Here is a 22,863-nt window from a genome sequence, read left to right on the forward strand (position 1 = left end):
TAAAGATATCCTTAAAATACAGCATTTAATGCAAATCTGAAGGAAGGGGTAAAGAATGTAAATAAGGACAATGACAATGGCATCACAAAACCTACAAAGACACAACGTACTAAAGGTGTAAGAAAATGCACAAACACAAAACCTCTGTGAGGGTCAGTTCAATTGCAGAGGGACAACCTACAGAGAGGAAAGAGCAAATAGGGCAAAGGTTGGAGTGTCAGTACAACAGTGAGTCCTGAATGGACAACAGTCTTATAATAAAGGAAGAAACAGAAAGGAATTACGTTACAGCCATAGTCACATTGTTGAAATCCTACAGTCTTCATCATATGTGGGATTTTTCAGAACCAGAACCTGCAGCTTCTCTTGGTGAAGCTTGTAGGAACACAAGTATGGATTTGCAGTGCTGGATGAGCTGGTCTAATGATTAAGTATATTAGACCCAAGAACAAAGAGGCAAATATGCTTCTCATGTCATTGTAGTTATGGATGGGAGGGGAGCAATTTTATACTGATATTCTCTAATCACTCAGCTCTCTCCTGTTTTCATAGCTGTTATTTTCAATTTGAGTTAGTTCAGGGCATATCTTTTTCTCCTGAGTATCTGAAAATGCTCAGCTATTATTATATTTTGCTCTGATTTTTCTCTTTTCTCCCCTTTGACTTCCCAGACTTCTTTTGTCTGTCTTGTTCTCATTTCTTTTGTATGTGTGTCTGCAGGTGGCTTTTATAGCAAAATCTCATTCTGCTTTCCTGGCCTCCCCCCACCCTCTCCTGTTTTGTTACTGCATTGCCTTTCTCATTTGTGCTTTTCCTGATGCCTGTAACCAATCATTTCCTAATAGATTCCATTCTGTGCCTATGGAGTTTGTTCATTTTCCCTGTCCTCAAGCACTGAATCATTGACTCCATTGTACAGAAAGGAATGACTCCCAGGCCACTCTGCAGAGCAGGTTCCACTCTCCTGTGGCTGAAGAGGAGCAGGGAAGTGGCTGAGCTCAAGGGATGCCCATGGCAGGCTCCTGGCTCTGAAGCAGTGAACAAGCTCATTATTGCTGCAGCCTCCTCACAGCCCTTCCTCTAACCCCAAGTCTCTGGCAGCTTCTTGACAAGATTAATCAAACCAGGTGAAGGCACAGTGTATGCTATAGAAAATGCAGAAATCAAACCACTCATCTTTGAGGCTTTTGTCCCATTCATACATGGAACTATGATTACTTTTACCTTGAGTTCTTATTTGTATTTAATACTTGCTGACATGCCCATTGCTTGGTTCCTGAATGAAGTGCATAAATCAGATGTAACACCATCTTAACAGGACAGAGTGCAGAATAATTACAGTGACCAATAACATTATTGCCACAAGATTCACACTAAACTAACTCCAAAGTTCACAATCAGCAAGGGGTGCCAAAAAGCATTTTCACTTGAAAAATGCAGTAAACAGTTAACTAGTTGCTGAGCTATAGGTCAAGGTAGTAAAGAGATATGGTAATGATCAATATTTGTCAGCTACTGGGAATGTGACCAGAAACCAATGCCTCAGACATTTCCAAAGGCTCACTGTTGGTGGCTGGAATATAAACCTCAGTTTTTCTAGCTATAAACTGGTTTTGGTGCAGCTTCCTTCCAGTTATTTTCTTATCCATGTGTTCCCCCAGCAGCTTTTCTAAACCTAGAGGTCTTAAGGGAATTACAGTCAAAAACACTCCAGCATAAAAAAAAACTTTTAAATTTTTCTTTTTCTCCCTGTCTCATTTTCTGTCCATCAGACACCTAACTTGTGTGTGGTGAGCTCCAGCATATTCCAAACTCTTCATTTTGGGCTGGTAGCAGGAAGACAGAGAGCAAACCAGAAACACTTCATCCACAATGACCCCTCAACGTTTCAGAAGGTTAGGGAGCAGGCTGGCATTGCATTTCCTCGCTTCAGCAGAAAATAAGATAGGTTGGGAGTATTGCAGGTTTTTAACAACATCACCATTGCTAATCAGGTCTGATTATTCATGCTAGAAGCTGTGGCACAAACAGTTTTTTGAGTCTTTGTGATGTTCATACTCTCTGCTTTTTAAAAATAAATACATAACTTGGCAGGGGCACAATGCAGCTGGTTGTATGGAATACTGTGGTGGACAATACCAGTGTCACATTGCCAAAAATAATCTGTGAGCACAGCCACAGCTTTCGGGTTAAAGTTGACCCCATTCAGTGAAGCAGCTATTTGCAAATACCAATCACAGAATATTTGCTTTACAAGTATAAAGAATTCCACTTGGCACAAGGGGTCACTGGTAAAGCTGGGAGGGATTTTTCTGGTTAAACTTTCTTCCAACTGAAACCAGTCCCTTGTATCACAAAGTACCTTGAAGAATCCAAATTATTATTATTTCCTCCCTGAAATGTAACAATTACTATTTTTTCCATCTTCACATTGGAAAAAAAACAAATCTCAGATTTTGCATGAACATCTTGTGAATTAATGTCTTATTGTGAATCAAATGTCTTACTTCCTGAGAGAATCCCAGTTCTGTATTGCTGAGACTGAAGGAGTGTTAAGCATGATACTACCAAGGCCAATCCCTTTTTTAGTTACAAATATGGATTGCCCCAAGGTAGGGCAGTGCTGCTCAAAACCTCCCAGTTGCTCACAGCTTACTGGGCTCCTGCAGTGATTAGACTGGCACTGCCCAAACTGCTGCAGAATTTACATTGCACCACTGCTGCTTCAGTTATGAGCGTTTCCTAAGAAGCATCCAAATACAGGTGAATTTACTTACCCACATTGTCATATTAACTACATGGGGAGAAAATGACACAAGTGTCCCATTTGCTCACTTATTTCTAGAAACCCAAAGGTAAGGAATCAGATCACACTTTAGTGAGCTTGTGAACACATGCAACATTGAGCAGCAATGGCCAGTTAGACTAAAATTTAGTTTGATTCAGATTTAGACAGATGTATATACCAAGCTGAGATTTCTCTTGTAGGCCCTAGGAGTTCATTCTAATGGGAGCCTCTTTATAAATAGGAATCGTTCTTCAATATGGCTAAATGCACTTTGCCAGAGGTGGCCTTTTGCTTAATTCACTTTGTGCAAATGGCCAATTGAATGAGTAACTGGAGCTGTGTCTTGTATGTGATGACTTAGTCTTGTGTAAGCATCTGGCTGTGTGTGAGGGGCACTGTGTTAGTCAGTGTGGCAGTGTGAGAATGACTGTCTTTAATTCGCTTGAAATTCATTATTTAGAAGAGTTCTGGGCTTTTAAAAGACAGGAGAGAAGTCAAAGAAGATCTAGAAATTGAAAACATATTTCTTTACATCTTTGTAAACACTCAGGGGAGAAAATGACAGCACCATCAGTAACCCAGCAACCAAGAAGCAACAGTCTGTCACTGAACACCCGGACAAAGCACAAGTTCAACTTGGTCATCTTCGCCAGTACATTCCTGGGGTAGCTCTCTCCACTGTGTTTAGAGACATGACTGAATAAAACTGATATGTCTAAGTAAGAAACACATACAGAAACCTGTCCTAGTTAGCTATGCCTTATTTACATTGTTTTTACAAGTTTCCATGGCTAGAAGTCATTTCAGCAGCAAGTGTGGTGCTCATAATATTTCTAATGCAGTGAAATCATGATGTTTTGACATATTGAATAATTGCCACAAGGGAACTTCATAACAGTAGTGTCCATGAAGTACTGATTTAGGTCTACTCAGAAGACAAATCAATGACTGTAGGGTTAAAAGTTGACACTTTCCTTACAGTGAAGGTCCCACCCATGCTGGTACCTTCAGTGCTACCCTTTACTGAAATACAGCTGTGCTGGCATTCCTACTCAAAGTGCACTCACAGATGCAGCCAGAGGAGAGAGATATTTAGAAGGTGTGGATGGTTTGGAAAGAGTGGGCAGATGGTTTGGAAAGAGTCACCATTAATTGGTTCAAACCATTCTATTGAGAGGCTCCCCTCAGCTGTACTCCAGAGATGGAATGGGAATGGTATAGGATTGCAAAAACTCCTGCTCTAAGAGTCACTCAGTTGCCTCATACATGCCAGTACTAGAACTGAACAGAAACATACTGAGAATTTTTACTTACTACAAAATTACAATTCCTTAAAACAACAACTGTTTCTGTGAAATTGCTGACTTAACCAACTTACCCTTTCAAGGTAAACTATCAAAAAATATTCAAAAGATGTTCCAATAGTTTTTGGGGAATTCTGAAACAGAAAAGTTGCTCATTTTTGGTTCTTCCTTATTAAGAATCAGTAACAGCAAGAAGAATGATAGCACTGGTACAGTTTTTGTCCTGTTACCTCAGGGTCCCCTCCCACCTTAGGCACAGGTGTGTGGGATGGACAGAACTCTGCAGGGGCAGCCCCAGCAAGAACAGCAGAGGCTGCACCAGACACCACAGACAGGGAAGAAGCTAAAAAACACCTTTGGTTTCTTTTCTCTCTCAGCAGTAAACCTATTAACTGACTTCAGAGCTCCTGCTTATTAATGAGCTGTGGAAAGCCAGGTGGCTCAATTTCCTTAAAATCCTGGCAAACTGCAGGGATATTTGGCTCCTGCCAGATCCTGTGGGCACTTGGAGGATGCTCCAATCCATCCATCACAATAAACTGCCTTTCCCATAACTGACCAGTTTTCTGTCTACATGATCTCTATGCTGCGCTCCATGCTGTGGGAGTTACTGTATTGTCACCAGGACAGCACCATGGTCTCACTGTAGGAGAAAAATGTGCTTGTCTGTGATTGCAGAAGCCATGAGAAGGTTCTAGAATTGCCAATCAGCTCAAAGTATTTCAAAATATATAGCCTAGAGAAAGACTCAGCAAAAAAGATACACTGACCACTCTGAAATCTGTTGAAATTTAGGTTTGCAAATTGAGTGCAGCATACAATTATGATCAAATGTTTCAGAGGCTGGAACTGAACACTAGAAACAACAAATAAATTTTATCTTACAAAGAAAAGCATACAGACTGTATTCTCTACTAAATAGGAACAAATCAATTTCAGAAGGGGTATAGGGTTATTGGTGGCATAAAACTCTACATAAGCAGTGATTAGCTCCTGTTTTTATGTATGTCTGCTACAGAAAACATGATCTTGGTATGATATTACAATACCCAACATCAGGGGAGAGGAGAAAACATAAGGACAAAGCGTGTGCTTTGAAGAAGTCACCTAATGATAGTCATGAGGCAAAAAAGCACATTTTACACTGTGATGCTTGTCTACAGAACACAACATAACACTGTGCAAACAACAAAGCCGCTCCTGGTTTTAAAAGCAGTGTAACTGTGAATGTGCAGCAGCCTGAGCCAATTTAAATGAGTCTGGCTCTTTTGCTGCAGAGAGCCACTCTACTGCCCTGTATTCAGTCTAACTTGGAACAAACTCCATGTTTTGCTTTGTATCTTAATGCTGCAGCAAATTCAGTATTGTCGGTGTTTAATTGTTTTGAAAACCTATTTTTTAGTTCAAAGACCTTCTTATACAAAAATTATTGTGTGTTGCCATAATTATTTGTCAGCTTTTAATCATACCATTAACTGTTCAAAGTACAGGTCTGCTGTACTCAGACTCCCATTTTGTAATAAACGCTGTTTTGTTGCATTAAATCTCAGGGCATGTTCTGTCTAATCTGTACTCAATAATGACGTTGAAAACCTTAAGTCTAATTTACTCTTTACTTAATGCTTGTTGATTTTCTTTAATACAGATCCACCACAGATGAATAATGTCATGCCAACATCTCCCCTCCTTCCTCAGATGGCACATCAACATTCATATCCCAGCCTGGGACAGATCACAAACCCATACGAGCAGCAGCCCCCAGGCAAAGAGCTGAACAAGTACGCGTCTCTAAAGGCAGTCGGTAAGTGAGCGACCGGCGCACGATTCTCCTCTAGCTCAGCTTGTGGCACTTGCTGCTGGCAGCTGACACTCTGCCTCCAAGCTGAAAACAAGGTCTGGCTCATCTGGACTAGATCATGGTCAAATTTTATGTGGAATATCACATTACTTGGAAATGCAATGAAAATTAAGATGAGGACTGCAATTAAGGGATAAGAAAACAATGGTGATGGTATGATGTGAGCTCAACCATGCACACAAAACCACCCCATGCCCCTGCAAGATATTTCCCAGCAGGTTTTACCTGTGATGTACACAAAGGGTTCAGCCCAAGTTCTTTATGTCCCAAACCTGTGATGAGTAGGGAGTTGGACTTGATGGTCCCTGTGGGTCCTTCCAGCCTGAGCTATCCTATAATATGCCTACATACGCATTGTGATGTGTATTTCTCACAGCTTTCTACACAAATGAGAGAGAAAAACTTAGACACCTGCCCAAAAAGAGAAGGAACTCACACAGTTCTGAAGCAAGATTTTCCACATTCCCTGCAAGATGTACATTAGTAGATCACTAGAGGAATGTTCTGAGATCTTGTAATTTCAAACAATTAGTGCATGATAAAACTCCTAATAAGGATCCCAGTGGTGGCTTATTTCTGTGCCTGATACATATTATTTTAAATAAATGAGAGAACAAAGAAACAGTTGTGGGGAGGGAAAAAAGACCATAATGAGTAAAAAATTCAAAATAATTTCATCTTGAATGTATAAGTTTATAATAGTTTCCAGGGCCTGTAAATACTTTCTGCACACCCTGTAATGACAGAAACACCCTTCTAGACAATAATACATTAGGAACTGGGGTGTCTTTTCCCACTAACCCTTACTTAGCTTTCACATATAGATGTTAACATCATTTCCCCATAAATTCAGAGCAATGCTACTCTCCCTATTTCCTGACAGAGATACATATCTAGAAAAAGAGCAGAACTGCTCAGAGCTTTCTGATCTAAGAAACAAGTCTTCACCATGCCAGAAAATATTTTCATCACAAACTTACAATCCTTTATCTGCACTTCAGGATACCAGACCTCTAACAAAATGTACATCAAAATCCCATCTCAAATAGCTCAGTTTTACTTTAGCTTGTTGGTTTTATATCTTACAAGTGGTGTTTTAAATCTGTTTATAAAAACAAGGGTTAATAGCTTTCTGCTAGGTTTTGAATACCAAGCAGCTTCACAATTCCTTCTTCAAAAGGTGCTACTGTGTAATGATGTGGTGATTATCACAGATTTATGCACTGATATTGAGCTTCTTTTTCAGATGTCAATTTAGGTCAAGCCAGTCATCAAAGCTGAAAGGTATTTAAGCATAACAAAATGAGAGATGAAACACTCTAAGAAACTTCTCTCATCTGCCCAAGAGCCACTGAATGTACCTTTTAAAAAATTATGAAATCAGAACTTATATATTTCTTGTGTGTCTGAGTACAAGTTTTTAAAGCAGCTAGATTATAACCATACAGTTAAATCAACCTTGAAAGATTGTGCACTTCAGCTCCAGAAGTTGTATAATGCCTCTTAGAATCTTAAACTAAATTAAACATAATTTCAGGGACATTTTCTTCCAGGGGGATTGCACCATCTTTCCATGCTTCTCCCATATTCTTCCCCTCCCTTCTATCTTTTTTGCCAAGTTTTAGATGCAGGTGAATTTTCACAAGTACAAAAGTGCTGCATTGTGATCCAAACTTCTCAGCAGAAAACAAGAAAGGTTTTGAAACTGTTACACTTTCACACCTTCTGTCTGGACTTATGGAACAAGAACTAAATATGGTTTTCAACCATTTTCAGACTCTCAAGGCCCTGATTCCACCCAAGAGTACCTCCTGAGTACATCTCAAGGTCACACAGAGGTTTTTCCCTGACGCCAGCCAGGCCTAGGTCTGTGCCCACGCTGACATCCAGCTCTCCAGACTGCAGGGTTCGTGTTGGCTTTCAGAGAGCTCTGACAGGAAAAAGGAGCTGGCCAACATCAAGCCCACCAGTGCAAATCTAACCTGACAACATCTTTTGAGCAACCAGACATAGACTGAGTTCACTCTGACCTCAAGTCACAGGGCAAGGCATTTTTTGCCTGCCAACATTCAGACCTGTATTTATGGATCCCCAGAGCAGGTTAATGAGTGTGTGTAATCCATTCCCTTTTGCATTCATTGATAGTGGCTTGAGGGTGCATTCATTTGCCTCAAGAGAAACTTAATAAGGGATATGTTCTATATTTCTCCATGCATTTGAGGCCAACCACATTTATTTAAGTGCCCCTTACTCTGCATGATCCCATTGTTTGGGTGTAGTCCACTATGCTTAACCCTTTTCTTTAATATGGGATTGGAGGAGGACGCATTTCTAATGTTTTGTAGCAACTGTAGCTATAGCACATTAATATCCCTCATCAGAATGTGGCCATAAGTGGGAAGAAGTTTAGATAACTGAAAAAGTGAAGCTTTACCAGAGGCAGTATTAAATTAATTTCTACACAGCTGCTTTCTTCTGAACTACAGATGTCCTAAAAATTTGGCTTATTTTAGAATTGAGCTACTCATTCCTCAGTGATTGTCTGCTGTGAAAATTCAGTTTATGGAAAAGTAACAAGTCACATTAATCTCTATTTTGATCATGTTCAGGTTCTCCATTAACTTCAGTAAAGATCCAAGTGTTTGTGAAAACAAGAGACAAGAGACCCCTTGCTATCAATTTGCATTGTGCTACTGAGTAAGAATGACCCATACCTTGGTAGTGAGAACAAGCTGATCCCCAGGAACAATTTTAAAGCTACACCTCAAATTCCAGGTGACAGAGCTTAGCAGAGTGTGGCTGGACATTGGACTGCTTATGCAATGTGTGCATTGCAGTGTCTGATTCAGCACCACAGGGGAGGAGAGAGTTGATAAGGCTGCTGTGGATGCCTTTAGCTTAAAAAAACTAAATATTTTTACTTGAATAAGCTCAAAGTGCACAACCAAACACTTTTACACTCACTGGAAGAGGATGTCTTCCTCATTTCTTGTTAGGAATTCCTTTATTTGCTGCAGTCTCCAGAATTCCTTAAGTACTGACCGTGGTTGTTGACCAAATTCACCTTTCCCCTTACTGCCTGCTGGCATTTACATATCTGAATGATGTGAGGACATCCTGTGCCTATTTTGTATTCTCAGATGAGTGCCTGGAGTACAGTAATGTACTGCTGAGTTGAGATGTGCTTACTGTTTTCCTCACTGCACTAGAATTTTATTTTCCTTCTACCCTGGCACACACAGCACCAGGGAATAACCAGCAGAGGCAGAGGACCACTTGGAAATGAGACAGAGAACACCCATTTCCTGAACAAATAGATAAGAATTTTACCTCCTAGCATCTCTAGCCTACCTGGCTGACTGCTCTGACTTACTGTTAGGTGCACTCTCTTCATCTATTACCTTTCCATTTTCAAGCCACAGAATCTCTTTCAGCAGTGCCAAATATTTCCCACCTCAGAATGTGAGAGACTGTCTGAGGGAATAGGGTTAACAAGTTCCAAGACCCAGCAAAAGTGGTCATTGAATTTTTTTGTGGCCATAAACACCCAACGTTTAGAAATTTCAATTTTTTGGTCACCTGAGAAAACATGATCCTTGTTTTCTTCAGTGCTTTTGCAGTATTTGATTATTTATGTGAAAAGTGCAGAAAGAGGTTTTTCTGCATAAATTATTCTTATTTCTGGTTCATCAACCATGTTTTTACTCCATGCTTAAATGGTTATTGCTCACTTAAGCAATACTGACATGCCTGAAGCTACAAGTGGATGGAGATCTTGTAGCTGAACACCTTCATGAAATTCAAGTCCCAGGACATACAAAGGTAGCTCATCACAAATTTTTATGCACATCATTTGGACATTCATTTGGAAAGCATGAACAATCCAACTTCAAAATGCACTCAGCTAAGCTGCAAGAGTTGTAAGTCCATCCTGCTGCATAAGAGTTTCCTAGAGCTCAAATAAGCCTCCTTATCCTGAGTTATTAGTTATTTATCCAGTCACACTGTTCTGCAAGTCTAGCTCAGTAACAGTTAATTTTCTTTCCTGAATTTCAGGGAGTGCAAAGTTATTAAATATCTTTAGACCTTCTTGCAGAAAGGAAAAAATACTCCAAACCCAACTTCTAAACCACCAGAGGACTGGGAAAATGATCATTCAGCTGCTAGAGAGGTGCACAAACATGCAAGCAAAAATTGAGAATACCAATGTTTCTGTATTTGATTTTCTATTTCTTTCATGAATTTTCTTCTTCCCTTCACTCTCACACACACAAACATTTGAGGAACCGATTGGACATTGTCAAAAAAAAAATACAGTGAACAAAATTCCTTCCCAAAACACAGACTGAGAAAGCCTTCCCTGATGCTGGGAGTTGTTAGTCTCCTGTGGGATTAAATCAGATCTAATTGATTTGATATAGTGAAGCTAGGAGGATATAATTGGCAGCAGACCCACCATCACATCTCTGAGTCTACAGCTCCCAGCATTTCTTGAAGCTGCACAGTTCTTTGATCCCAGAGGAAACATTAGACTGTGATCCAGCTCTGCTTGCAGTTGCAAAACTGCAAAGTGAGACTCTGCAAATATGATGCTCAAATAAATATCTCCTGGTTAGATCCCTGCAGAACAAGTGTGGCCACAAGTGTGCCAAGGCACCAGGCAACAACTCCCCAGAAAAGTGAAGCATAAGAACAAACTGACCTGGTCCTGTGTCCTCTGCACACAAAGAGGGATCCAAAGGGAAGATCACCTGGAGGTTTCCTCTGGGCTGTAATCTTTGAGCCATCTTCTTGTCTGATGGGAATATGGTTGCTGCTTTCTCCCAAGCTTCAAATCTTCAATTTCCATAGAAATGGCTGCAACTCTGTGCTGGTGCAAGATCTGTTTCTCACCGTGAGACCCTCCCTGTAGTTCATTGTGCTCTGACCTGGAAAGAAACATTGCAATTGGAAAAATGGAAACACACAACATGCCTGCCCATGCATTCACAGGTTTGATACAGTCCACTTTTAGAAAAAGCAGAACTAAAATTTTATTGGACTCAATATGTTTGTATTAATTTACTTTCCTATACCAACCGCACTGTTACACTGAGAGGCAAATATTCATGTTTCTTTGGAAGGTTGAAAAAGGAATTGTGCTTTCTCTTCAAAGACAAAAATAATTTTCAGTTACCACTTCCATAGACAGTTACACAAAGATGGATCAAAAAACATCTGGGGCACAGGAGTATCTCAGTGGATTTAACACTATGAAAAACAGGGAAGCAGAGATTAAAGCATCACTTGTAATATCCAGAGGGTGATTCAGATAATGATTTCATATATCCAGAGGTATGTGCTGTGTCATAAATAATGCTCGACTAGATCTGCCCGACTCAGCACTGGAACTACAGATCTGGCTCAAGAAAGTGTGACAAAAAGCTGCATATCTTTTCATTATTATTATTATTATTATTTACTCAGCCCAGTGTGGCTGGAGATTTTGAAGCTTTTGAGGGTTCATTTGTTAGGGAAGTCTTTCATATTTTAATCCTCACTTCTACTTCAGGCACAAGAGAAAAGCCAGGCAGCAGTCAGGAGCAAGCCTTGCTTTCCCAACCCCCTGGCAGCACCTTCCCTCAGCCTCCCCAGTCCCCAGCCAGAGGAAGTGGAGCATCACTTCTTTCACTCACATCTTCTGATGAAACCCAGCAAATTCCACAGCCTGCCCAGTGCATGCAGATGAAATTACAAGACCTTTTCTTGCTTCCACTAAATAATTTAATTATTTTATCTGTTATTTACCCAGTTGGCTTTGATACCCACAGGCACACTGTCATAGGTAAATACAAAAGGCTTGGAGAGTCTTGATCAAAATATTTTCCTGTTTTATCATCCAGAACACTCATTTTTTCTTCCAGTGAAGTACTCATATTTTAATTATAAATGTGGCGTTTGTGCAGAGCCTCAGTATCTCGAGCTAAATCATCTGCTTTGCTGACATTCTTTTTTGGCTTTTTAAAAAACAACATTTTACTGTAAAATCCACAGGAGGATATTCTTTCTGAGGATGGGGAATTGTGCTCTAAGCAATCAGGCTTCCAAGCAGCCATTGCCCATTTCATCCTTTAGCAAACAGATTTGTGAATTTTGGGGATTCATTGGTTTTGGCAGAAGCGACATCATGGCAGGTGGAAGGAAACTGCAAATGGTCCTCCTTTAACAGGAAGCAGTTTTAGCGCCAAAGGAGGATTCTCTTAGACACTGCCATCTATGTTGGCTCCTTTCTCAGACTTTAGCAACACAATGAACTTGGGAAAGAAAGGAAATCTGACCTTGAGGTGAATTCAGTTTAGGTTTAAACTTCAAACTTTTAGTCCTGTGTGTTGGACTCACATCTACTGAATTTGGTTTTCTGAACTTGGTCCACTCCCTGGTTATGTAATGGCTGAAGAATATTCATAAGAATTTATTAAATCTTAACTTCTTTTTCATGCCAAAAGAGAAAATTTAAATCTGTGCATCCTAATTCTTGTTCTTGATGTTGATATTCTTTGCACCTATGCTCCTTACCACAGAGAAACAGCCTCTTTTTTTGTTGTTATCAGCACACTAAAATAGTGAAAAGTAAATCTTCCCCAATTACTCATAGAAGTTCAACTTATAAACACCACTCCACATTCCATCAGTTATGCACCATAGAGAACTCACACCCTTTCACTGAAAATTAGGTTGGCTCTCTGGAAACAAATTTATTTTAAAAATCCTTATTATGTGATAATGAATCAAAATTAAACAAAAATCTCATTTTTATGGGACATAACAGAGAAATCTAAAATAAGAGTACCAGAAACCCAGCCAACTGCTAGAGAATGGGGGGTTTGCTGTCTTTTGCTTTTCTTTTGGCCTTGAAGGTAGAGCCTTCAGAGGAAATGAGCTTACAGTAACGACGTTTATTTCCATCCATTGAGATCAGTGGCAAACTCAGGAAGAAAAGAAGTAAATCTAAATCAAACATGGGTTATTCCAACCTATTTCTATGAAATGCTGATGAATTTTGCATGAATTTGTTTTACACATTAAGTGATGGAAAGACATGAGCAAAATTTTATGCTCAGGCAATAAAAGTAAGCCAATAAAAACAAGGCTCAGCTCATGTGATGACAAAGCCTAACAATGCTGAGCATTTTCACTTGCAGCCCTTCCTAAACATCTCTCTCTGTAACTGTTTTATTTTGCAATATAAACATACTTTTCATCCCACAATGCAATTTTTGTCATCAATTATTTAAGCATAGAGATTGATCCTAAAGATATAAAAACAACTGTGAATACCTGCAGATAAACAGCAACACTGTGGGATCCCAACTCAAATCTAGATTGCATCTGAAGTGTGGCTTTTAACAGGTCCCACCATGGAGCCTACACATTGCACTACTTGCTTTTAACATACTCCACTCATTTTTCCCTCTGGACTATTAGCTTTGTAGATAATGTATGGCAATATTTTTGCAGGACGAGTTTCATACCTGTGTTCAATGCGTGATATCATGTTTTAAGACTTTTCAGCTTTGTACATGGGTATATGTACAAATGTGCAATGTTCTTCAGGATTATCCATGAACACAAAAGATAGTAAGACAACTGATAGGAATGAATCCCTTATTAACAGTATCATATAAATAGCAGCAATTATCTGTCTGCTGTTTTGGTTCTGCAAAGGGGGCTCTAAAGACAGTAAATGTGTTTTTAAGAAATTGCACACATAAAAGTCACAGAGACCATTGCTTTATTCCTACACATTCACACTATAATAACAAAGAGCTTGAGGCATGGAGGGAGGAAGAGTAGTAACATGATGATTTGCAATGCACAGTTAATTTCTGCAAAAGTCGTTCTCTAACAGCTTATTTGAAGAAGAATAAGGGGAAAAGAGAAGCTGAAAAAGAAATCTGATATGTAGTAGTTATGATACTAGAGCATTAAAAAAATCACCACAAAGATACCATTTGTTTCCATTCTAAGGAGAAGATGAAGCACAACAGGTAGTTTTTGCAGTGGGAAGGTTTGCAAAGCTTTCCAGGCTATGGAAGGTGCTGCTGTGGAGAGCAGCCAGGGCCCTGCCACAAGGGAGGAGGCAGAGCTGCAGCTCAGCACTGCTGCTGCTCATTTTGCCCAGCAATTGATATGATTGCAGTTCCTGGGGAAAAGGGGAGAGAGGAGCTGTGTGCTCCTCTGTGGCTGCAATCTGGTGTGTCACTATTAACTATTCATGGCAGGGAGCTGCATTCCCAGTTTGTCCTGGGCTGGCTGTCAGTCACTGATGCTGCTGCCTTATGTGAGGGCTCTGCCTTGGACTTGGCCCAAGCTGCAGGAAAACCTGAAGAAACTAATTTTCTTCTGACAGGGCAAGTTTGGGAACATGAGTTCCTTTCAGTTTGACACATATCTCTGGTTTGGAAACCTCTGGCAACCATGCTCAAGAGTTTAATGATACAAATGCCACAGAGTCTAAGAAGAGGGAGACAGGAAAAGAAGAAAGGAAGAATAATCCAGAACTCAATATGCATAAGTACAGCTATGAAATTACTTCATTCCTTTTTTTTTTTCTCATGAAAAAGGAGTAGAAAAAGATAACTTTCTAATAGAAACAACTTAGGCTACTTATGCCAGAACTATTTTGGAAAAAAAAATCAACTTCAATACAGAAAAATTATTAAAAATCCTTTTAAATTAAAGCAGTTAAGAAAAAGATAAAATAAAAATAAATTAGGCAAAAAATAGCTATTACGTCACTTGGACTGATTTTCTTTTTCATTTAACCAGTACAATTCAAAAAGCCTCTAGGCCTTTCTTCATGTTGAGAAATAATAGTGTAAATCTAGTATGATGGCAGTTGAAAGGCATAAAAATGCAAGTGTATTTCAGCACTAAAACCACATCTCAATTACATGTTCAGACTGCGAATTGGGTTCTCTGTGCTCTCCTGCAGCTTCCTATGCCATCACATCTGGTATTTGCAGCTCATCTGTGGCTGATTCAGACATATGTCTAAGAGTTATAAGCAGCAGTATACGAAAAGAAACAAAAATATCAATCAAAAGTATTAAAATTGAAAACAAAACTGAGCACACAGAAGAATGCCAACAGCGACGTGTGAAAAGAAAATTCAATTATGTTCATGCTAAGAGCAGTTGTTACAAATAAATGTGGTCAAGAATAGCAGAGCTTTTTCAGTCAACGTTAGAGAAGGTAAATTGACACCTGAAGGAAAATCAAGCAGGCATTTTTGGACGCTAAACCCTCTGCAGAACAAGGTGAACTGTGTTCTGCCGTGTCCCCTCTGTGCGCAGCCCCCCAGGAGCAGGGGGAGCCCTGGGCAGGCTCTGGGAGCCCTGGGGCAGGGCAGGGCTTGGGGTGCCCAGCACTGCTCACTGCTCCTGCAAATGCCCTTGCCATCCTCAGACAAGTGGAAGGTCCTCACCAACCAAAAAGGTTACAAACAATTTTGTGTTATTGTTGATGTATGGAAGCGTTGCAAAACTTCTGACACAATCAGATTTATCCTGAGAAGCATTAAAAACCACCCAGTGAAAAAGCAAGCAAGATTACCGGAGGAAGAAGTGGAAGAAGCCTTTTAAGCAAATCTCCTAAGTGTTAACCTCTTTGGCTTTGGACAGCATTTTTAGAAAGCAAGCCAAACCCTCCTTCCCTGAATCAGTTTATGCTGCAGTCATGCTTTATTCAGAAGTTAAGCATGACAGCATGACTCCTTAGATAGTTTCTATTTCAAAAGGCAAGTTTTCATACCATATATAAGGTTTCCAGTAAAAAACCTGATAAATATGTTTAAATGAGATAAAATGAAATAAATATTTCACAGTAGAACTTTTCATATTTATTTGCCATTGTAGAAGCCATGAAAGCCACAAGCTTAGAGGACTTTAGGAAAAAAAAATGAAAAAACAGATTTACAGTTACAGGAATGCCACTGGCTGCATTTTCAAAGAAAAGTCAGAGATTTTAATACATAATTCTCTTAGACTTCTTTTACAATTTCATCCCTTTGATCAAGAATAGAATTGGTGCTCTTACTTCCTCTAAAATTTGCCATTCATTGTACAATACTGAACCAGCAGTTTAGCATGTTGGTACTTGAATTTAAAATGTTAAATCACTTGAGGATACAACCAAGCAGCGTGATCTTTGTCTATCTGCATGCAACAGATTTCATGTTTGCTAAAAACATTTACAATTCTAATGTTATTCTAACATGAATCAGCCACCATTTGTTTCCAGGTTAACAGAGCCTATATCCTGATTAGTCAGGAAAAGTCTTGTTTTTCTTCTGCTGGTTAGATTTGAGTATCTGCATGCCAGTGGTCCCTAGGTTAGGCAGAATGTGTGTGTGTGTCTGGAGTATTTTGATCAAAACCAAATCACAATATCACTGCAGCACTTCACAAAATTGAATCATAAATATTGCAATTTAATACTATGCAAATCAATGCAGGCAAGTATACAAAGCCCAGCTGGAAAATCTGTTTTACATGTCCAAGGAGAAACCTGCCTAAACTCACACAGTAAATAAACATTTGGAAAAAGAGAAAGAAAAAACCAGACTTTGCAGTGCTGTGCTTTTTGGCACGTTGTCAGAAGAGGGGCACTCTGCTCCCAGCCATGTGGCTACTCTTGTGTTCCAGAGAATGGCAGCCCTGCTCCTGGTGAAGCACACATCCTGCCTGATGCCTGAGGAGTCCATCAAAATCTGTCTCACTGATCCCAGCCAGGCAGCAGACTTTGCTGTGGGGGTTAAAGAGCATTGCTGAGACTGGAGGCTTCGCTTACCCAGTCTAATTACATTCCTGTCCTAAACTATTCCTAATGTGTCTCAAAACCTAGAAATATTCTGGCCTCCTCAGCCTTTCATAAACTGTCATAAAAAATAATCAAAAGAAGAGAAGAAATGTTTGGGCCTACATATTTATCTTTTTTTCATGTCTGATATCTTGAAATAATGTTATTTCACTGGGAAAACAAAATGTAGTCTTGTGTCTGGAGGTGGACAAGCTCTTTTCAAACAATGTCTGAGAAGAAAAGGTTGATATGGTTTTTCTTTTCGTGCTTGGTCTCTCTCCAGATCACTGTAAGAAATCAGTAAATAGATGAAGTGGTAAAGGGGGCCAGGAGAGGAATAACACTGAGCCACAAAAAGTAGGTTCTACAAAACTATGTGGGGTTCTATGCATTATGCGTTTTTCTTTACATCTGTCAGTACTAGGAAATAAAAACCATGGGAAAGAATCCAAAGATATAAAATAGTCTTCATTTTCAGAATGTCTTGAATAAAGGCAAAATGGAATTAGAAGAAAACCAAATATTTAGGACAGAAATCAATGCAGGCCACAGGCTGAATTCTGAGCTTTTGAAATTCAATACAAGAATGAGGAGGGCTGCAAAAATGATTTTCAATGGCATTTTTCCATTCCTGAAATTTAGTATGGTTTAAAATTGCCCCAACTTGTATAGAGCCACGCCAGTGCCTGAGATGAGAACAGTGACCAGCCATGAGATAACCACACTCTCTCCTCTCGGCCACAGACAGATCTCTCACACCATCCTGCCCATTCCCCGTTCTACCTACAGAATCCTGTCTAGCTGAAATTTGCCCATGCACTCTGTTTTCCAATCCACTTCATATCATGCAGAGCAAATACTTCTATGGTCCATGATAGTTGGTGAGCCCCTTAATTCAAAACACAGGTCATTAGTTGTTTTACTGCATGGAATACATTTTTTCTGTGAATTTATTGGCTCCAATTCATACCTAGGGGCAGCTAATACAACCTCTGTCTGTGTGAATTTTTCCCCCTCACCCAAGAATAAACTTGTGCTAATGTACAAATGATACTTCTTTGATTTTCAGATGAAATCCTGCAAGAACTCTGACACAGAGCTGGTTTATGTCCTGGAAGCCTTTGAACATATTGTCTTAGATGCTAGCTTGGAAAGGCAAATGAATAAGCAATCACACACTCAGAGCGGATCAACAGCACCACCAGAGGCAGCAGCCCAGTATTTCCCTGGGCAAAATTCTCATGCTGTCTCTGAGTCAGGATTCATTACCCTTCTGTCTTTCCTTGAGTTTTCACTTTCATTACTGAGAGAAAGAGAAGTTTCCCACAGCTTCAGGTAATGACACCACGGTCTCAGCAAACCCATGGCTGTGGAAGCAAAGCCTTGTTACAAACTGCTGTACATAACATAGGGATAGCATCACAGGCCTCCCACAAACAGGCACTGACTTCATTTCAGCTGTAATGTGGTGTGTCAGTGTAGCAATTCCATTGCTGTCCTGTCCTCAGCACTTTCCACTGCCTTGCTTTCTTCATCTCTAGCCCTTCATTTGAAATAGAGTCTTTTTGGCTAGAATAAAGCTCTGCATTTCACAAACTAGTTCTTAAAATATGTTCAGATAACAAACAATTCTGCAAACATCTAGTGAGGAACAGTGCCCGTACATAATTTGATATATTTGACTGTGACTGTAAGCTCACACAGAAGTTTTGATTTGGGGTTTTGATTTTGTTTTTTTTAGCATCTTTAGAGATTTCATAAGGGCTCACTCCTTTGTGGATTCCCTTCTCTCACTTCAGAGGCTTCTTCCCACTCCTAGGTGCCTATTTTCACAAAAACTGTAGGACAGCATTGTCTTTCAGGATTCTGCCTTCTCCCACAGCTGTAAGTGGTGTGAGTATTCAGAGCCATGTTATGGACCCACAGAGATAAGAGCGTTGTCAGTAAGGAAAAGAGTTAAACCCCTGTGTAACATTTTACAAGAAAAAGAAAGCATTCACAATGATAAGGCATGGCCACATGACTCCATGCCACAAGTGCTTACACAGTGATGTTGATGACTACTTAAGCTGGGGAACAGAACATTACACAGTTTCAGGGCCACCTCTCAAATACAGCTTATATTCAAATAAGCTCACTGAGAAATTCTGTCCCTTTGGCAGCCACGAGGATTTTTGCCACTGATATTCAAGAAAACACATTTTCATCCATGGTATTTGCGTGGTTAGAGACTCACTGGTTTCCATGCTTTTGTTACATAACTGTGGATTATGAAGAAAGATGTGCAACTTCCATGTCATGGCAGGCTCACACTTAAGGCCGGAAAAAAATTCATATTTCAACATTTTTTTCCAGATGAACAGTAAAACAGTAACTACATGGGTGCAGTACCCTAAAGAAGTAAAAGCCTTACAGAAATATTGAAACTGAGAACATTTTTATAATTAGCTACCAAGAAGAAGGAACACAATAACAATCAGAATTAAAGCCCTTCTATTATTATTTTGCCATGTTGCAATTATAATTTTTTACTCCTTTTTCCTTTTTAAATCATATTTTTACCAATCAAGATACAGAAGCAATGGAAAAGGCACTTCTATAGCACCTTTCATCCAAAATCTCCGAATACTCTACAAATAGCAATTCAACTTCCTAACACAAGTTCCTCCTCCAATGTGCTAACAGCTCATTTTACAGCAGGTGAAACCGAGGCAGAGGGAAGTTGAGTCATGTACCTAAGGTCACATAACAAATCCATCCTCTAACTCCAAAATATCTCTTCGGATGTTTAAAGTCCACAAAATATTTATAGGGTCTGCTTAAGAAGAAAAACACTCTCCCTCAGATTCACAGATGATTTTTGAAGTAGCTGGCTTCAGGATACTATTAATATACTTTTCTTGGTAAAACATTAGTTACAAAACTGTGCTCAATATTACTGTTCTGAATCTTTTCTGCTTTGAAAATGAAAAGAAAAAACCCTGTTTCTAGACTGTAGTAGCATCAGGTCACACACAGAGCACAGCCCACTGCTATTATGAAACCTGCATGAAAGAAGAACAACGACGGCGCTAAGAGTTGCCAAAAGCTCTCTTGAACAGCTGAACAACTCAAGTTTATCACGGCTGATTTTGCTCATATTTGCTACAATGGTATCTCCTCCCCCCATTTTTGGTACCAGTGCCTGTGTGTCCACCTCACTTGCAAGCAGAAAGAAAACAGGATTGAGGGAGGTTAAAATATTCAGCGCAGGGCTGCCTTCCACTGCCAGCACAGGAAAGAATCCTCAGGCAAAGCCTGCAAAGTGTTACTTGATCAGGACAAACATAAACAGCAGCTCTCCCACACAAAATCAGCCACTTGGCAGCTGTTTGCCAGCTTTCTGCTTAACTTTGCTGATGAGGATTTACAGTTCACATCCTGGTTTGTTTCCTTCAAGCCCATTTTCCAGAGAACAGGTGAGAAGTCCCTAGAAATGGACAATGGACTGCATTAGTTAAAGCAACTTTAATGGAATCAGATTTACAGAATTATTTCACTTTCTCTATGGTTTTCCATAAGAAACAAACAGTTGAAAATCTGGCATTATAACAGGGCATAAACCAACCTCAGACATGTCAGAGGCACAGTCCTTGCGAGGCTGATTTCTTCCTCCCTGTTTCAACAGTGAAGGTCTCCTTTACATACAACAAGAATACAATTTACTCTTCTGTAGGACATCATCCTCAGTGTGATTGGAGATCTGAGTGGCATATCTGATGTCTGATAAAATTCAGAGACCCAGGACCATTGCAGTGGGAAAAGGGGCGAGTGAGAAAAAATTGACAGAAGCTCAGGACATAGTGTGAGCTTGTTGTGGTCTCAAAGGGAAAAATGGCATGAAAAGTCAGGCAATAAAAATATCTGCATTTTTTGGTCATTATTTACATAGCTGCATCACCACTGCTATTTCTAGAAAGAGAAGTCATTATTTACCTTGCAGCTGATTAAAGATCTTGGCTACAGAAGACAAATTGCTGCAACGTAACTAATACAAAATTAAAACTACAAATTTATACATTTACTCTATTCCTATGTTAGATTAGCTAAATTTTTAATTTTTGTATGCAAATTAAACTTATTTAAATGTGAAACAGGCATACAAATGTATCTCTATTAAAAGCTGGACATAATTAACTGTGCTGAATTTAAATTATATAAGCTAATGTGACTTTTCATAAATAGCCAAGGTCTAAGTCACATGACATCACTCCCCAACAGCTGGCCTGCAGTGCCTTTGATGTAAAAATTTATATAAATGAAGACTTGTGTGAATATTCACCGTGCTTTTTGTGCAACCATTTTTTTCAATTATTGATAACAGATTAATGAGATAATAGTAATGCAAATGCATTTCCAGCCTGTTTTTATTCATAATGGTTCTGTGACATTCAGAGAATATTAACAAATTGAAAGGACAAGCCACATGTAGAACTGGAAACAGCTCTTTCAGGGAGAAATAGGTACAACTTCTTGATTATTCAAATTACAGCTCTCTAAATGAAACAACTTACTCCAAAATCAAAGCAGAACTTCACAGACTCTCTTTGTAACACATGACAGGTCTATCAGCAATTGCAACTGCATGCCCTGGGCTGAAATGAGAGCAGGCCATTATCTACATTCTGTGATTTGTTTCAAGCAGAAGACACCTGTATGCTATAGAAAAGCATTCACTCAATGCCTGAAAATGGAAACAGATGGAGTTGGGTAAAACACACAAAGGCCAATTTGACAGCACAGAAAGGAGCAATTTCAGCCAACTGGAGATGAAACACCTCTTTAACGACACAATTAAGGATTTAAGAGCAGAGTCCAGTTGCACAGTCATTTATACAAAAAATGTCATGAGATAATAAATAGCAACTGCCTTTGGTAATATTCCTCCCTGTTGAGGGGCCAGGACAAGGGGGATGCACAACTGAAGCCTGATCTTGAAGATTAATATGATGCTCCTGAGAATTTCCCCGCCTTGCCTAAAGATCCAGTTCAGAGCTAGAGACAGGGAGAAAATTCAAAGTGCAACAAAAGCCTCCTAGGAATACTTGGGCGAGAGCAAAAGAAAGAAGCTACACAAAAAACAGAGCAGGGAATTAAAAACCTCATGAATGCAAAAGGAGCTGAGCTGTACAGACAGCTACATGCACCAGACTTCTGCAGAGAAGCCTTACATGGCATGGCTTCAAGGAAAATGGATGGATCCACCTAGGGCACAGCAGAAGTCAAATCCAGGCTGACACAAAATATATTCCAAGCACACCACTGCTGATTAACACAGTGCCAGTTGATCTACGCATTTGGCACTATCTTAAATGAACATCTAAATTTTTGAAGGGGGAAAATAAACACTCTTTACATAAAAGGAAAGATCTTAAAAAACGAAATTCAGCTAAGCTTCCCTTAAACCTCAGTCTCAAAACTGAAATGAGTTGCTGGATTGCTGCAGAATGCCTTTAGCTTCCTGAGCATGGTTCATACTTTCAAGCAAGGCCAAATAAATGCCAGCAATAACAAACTTGAGCAAAAGTGTGCCCTGGAAGACATTTGCCTAGGAAATCACAGAGGGCAAAATCCTGATTTGAGTACTGCAATGCAGTATTTGTTGGCAGGGCCGTTGCTGTATTTCTTAGTGGCGCTGACCCCAGAAAATTATGTCAGAACCTGGAATTTAGGATTTTCATGGTCTGTAAAATCACAGGGTAAATACCCAACCTTCAACAACCCAAAGTATTTTCAGCCCCATAAAGCATTAGTGACCTTCTGACCATTTAGGAGCACAGATCCAATTCTTATATTGCCCTGAGGCATTATTGAACAGAAATGGGTCCAACTAATCACACACCACGAGACCTTACAGCTGGCTGGGTTAAGCGCCCACCAGTCACTTTGCATTTAAAGGGATGTGCTCTCACACAGCAATGCACCCCAGATGCCGAAGCATTCCCAGGAAAGCCTGTGCACTTCTGTAGGCTTCCTGGATTTCCTGTGCTATGTGACATGAACAGTGAGGAGATTCATAGGACTTCTCCCCAAAA

General features: G+C 39.7%; 1 protein-coding gene across 1 annotated transcript in view; it reads left to right on the plus strand.

Annotated features, from left to right (window-relative positions):
- The window catches only part of SHISA9 (shisa family member 9), a 174,885-nt gene that overhangs the window by 149,123 nt on the left and 2,899 nt on the right, over window positions 1-22,863 (plus strand). Inside the window, exon 3 of the mRNA XM_030958074.1 lies at window positions 5,738-5,893. Coding sequence (XP_030813934.1) covers window positions 5,738-5,893 — 156 coding nt within the window. The remainder of the gene's footprint in view (window positions 1-5,737; window positions 5,894-22,863) is intronic.

This window comes from Camarhynchus parvulus, chromosome 14, assembly GCF_901933205.1.
Source record: "Camarhynchus parvulus chromosome 14, STF_HiC, whole genome shotgun sequence".
In the NCBI taxonomy this organism is placed as follows: domain Eukaryota; kingdom Metazoa; phylum Chordata; class Aves; order Passeriformes; family Thraupidae; genus Camarhynchus; species Camarhynchus parvulus.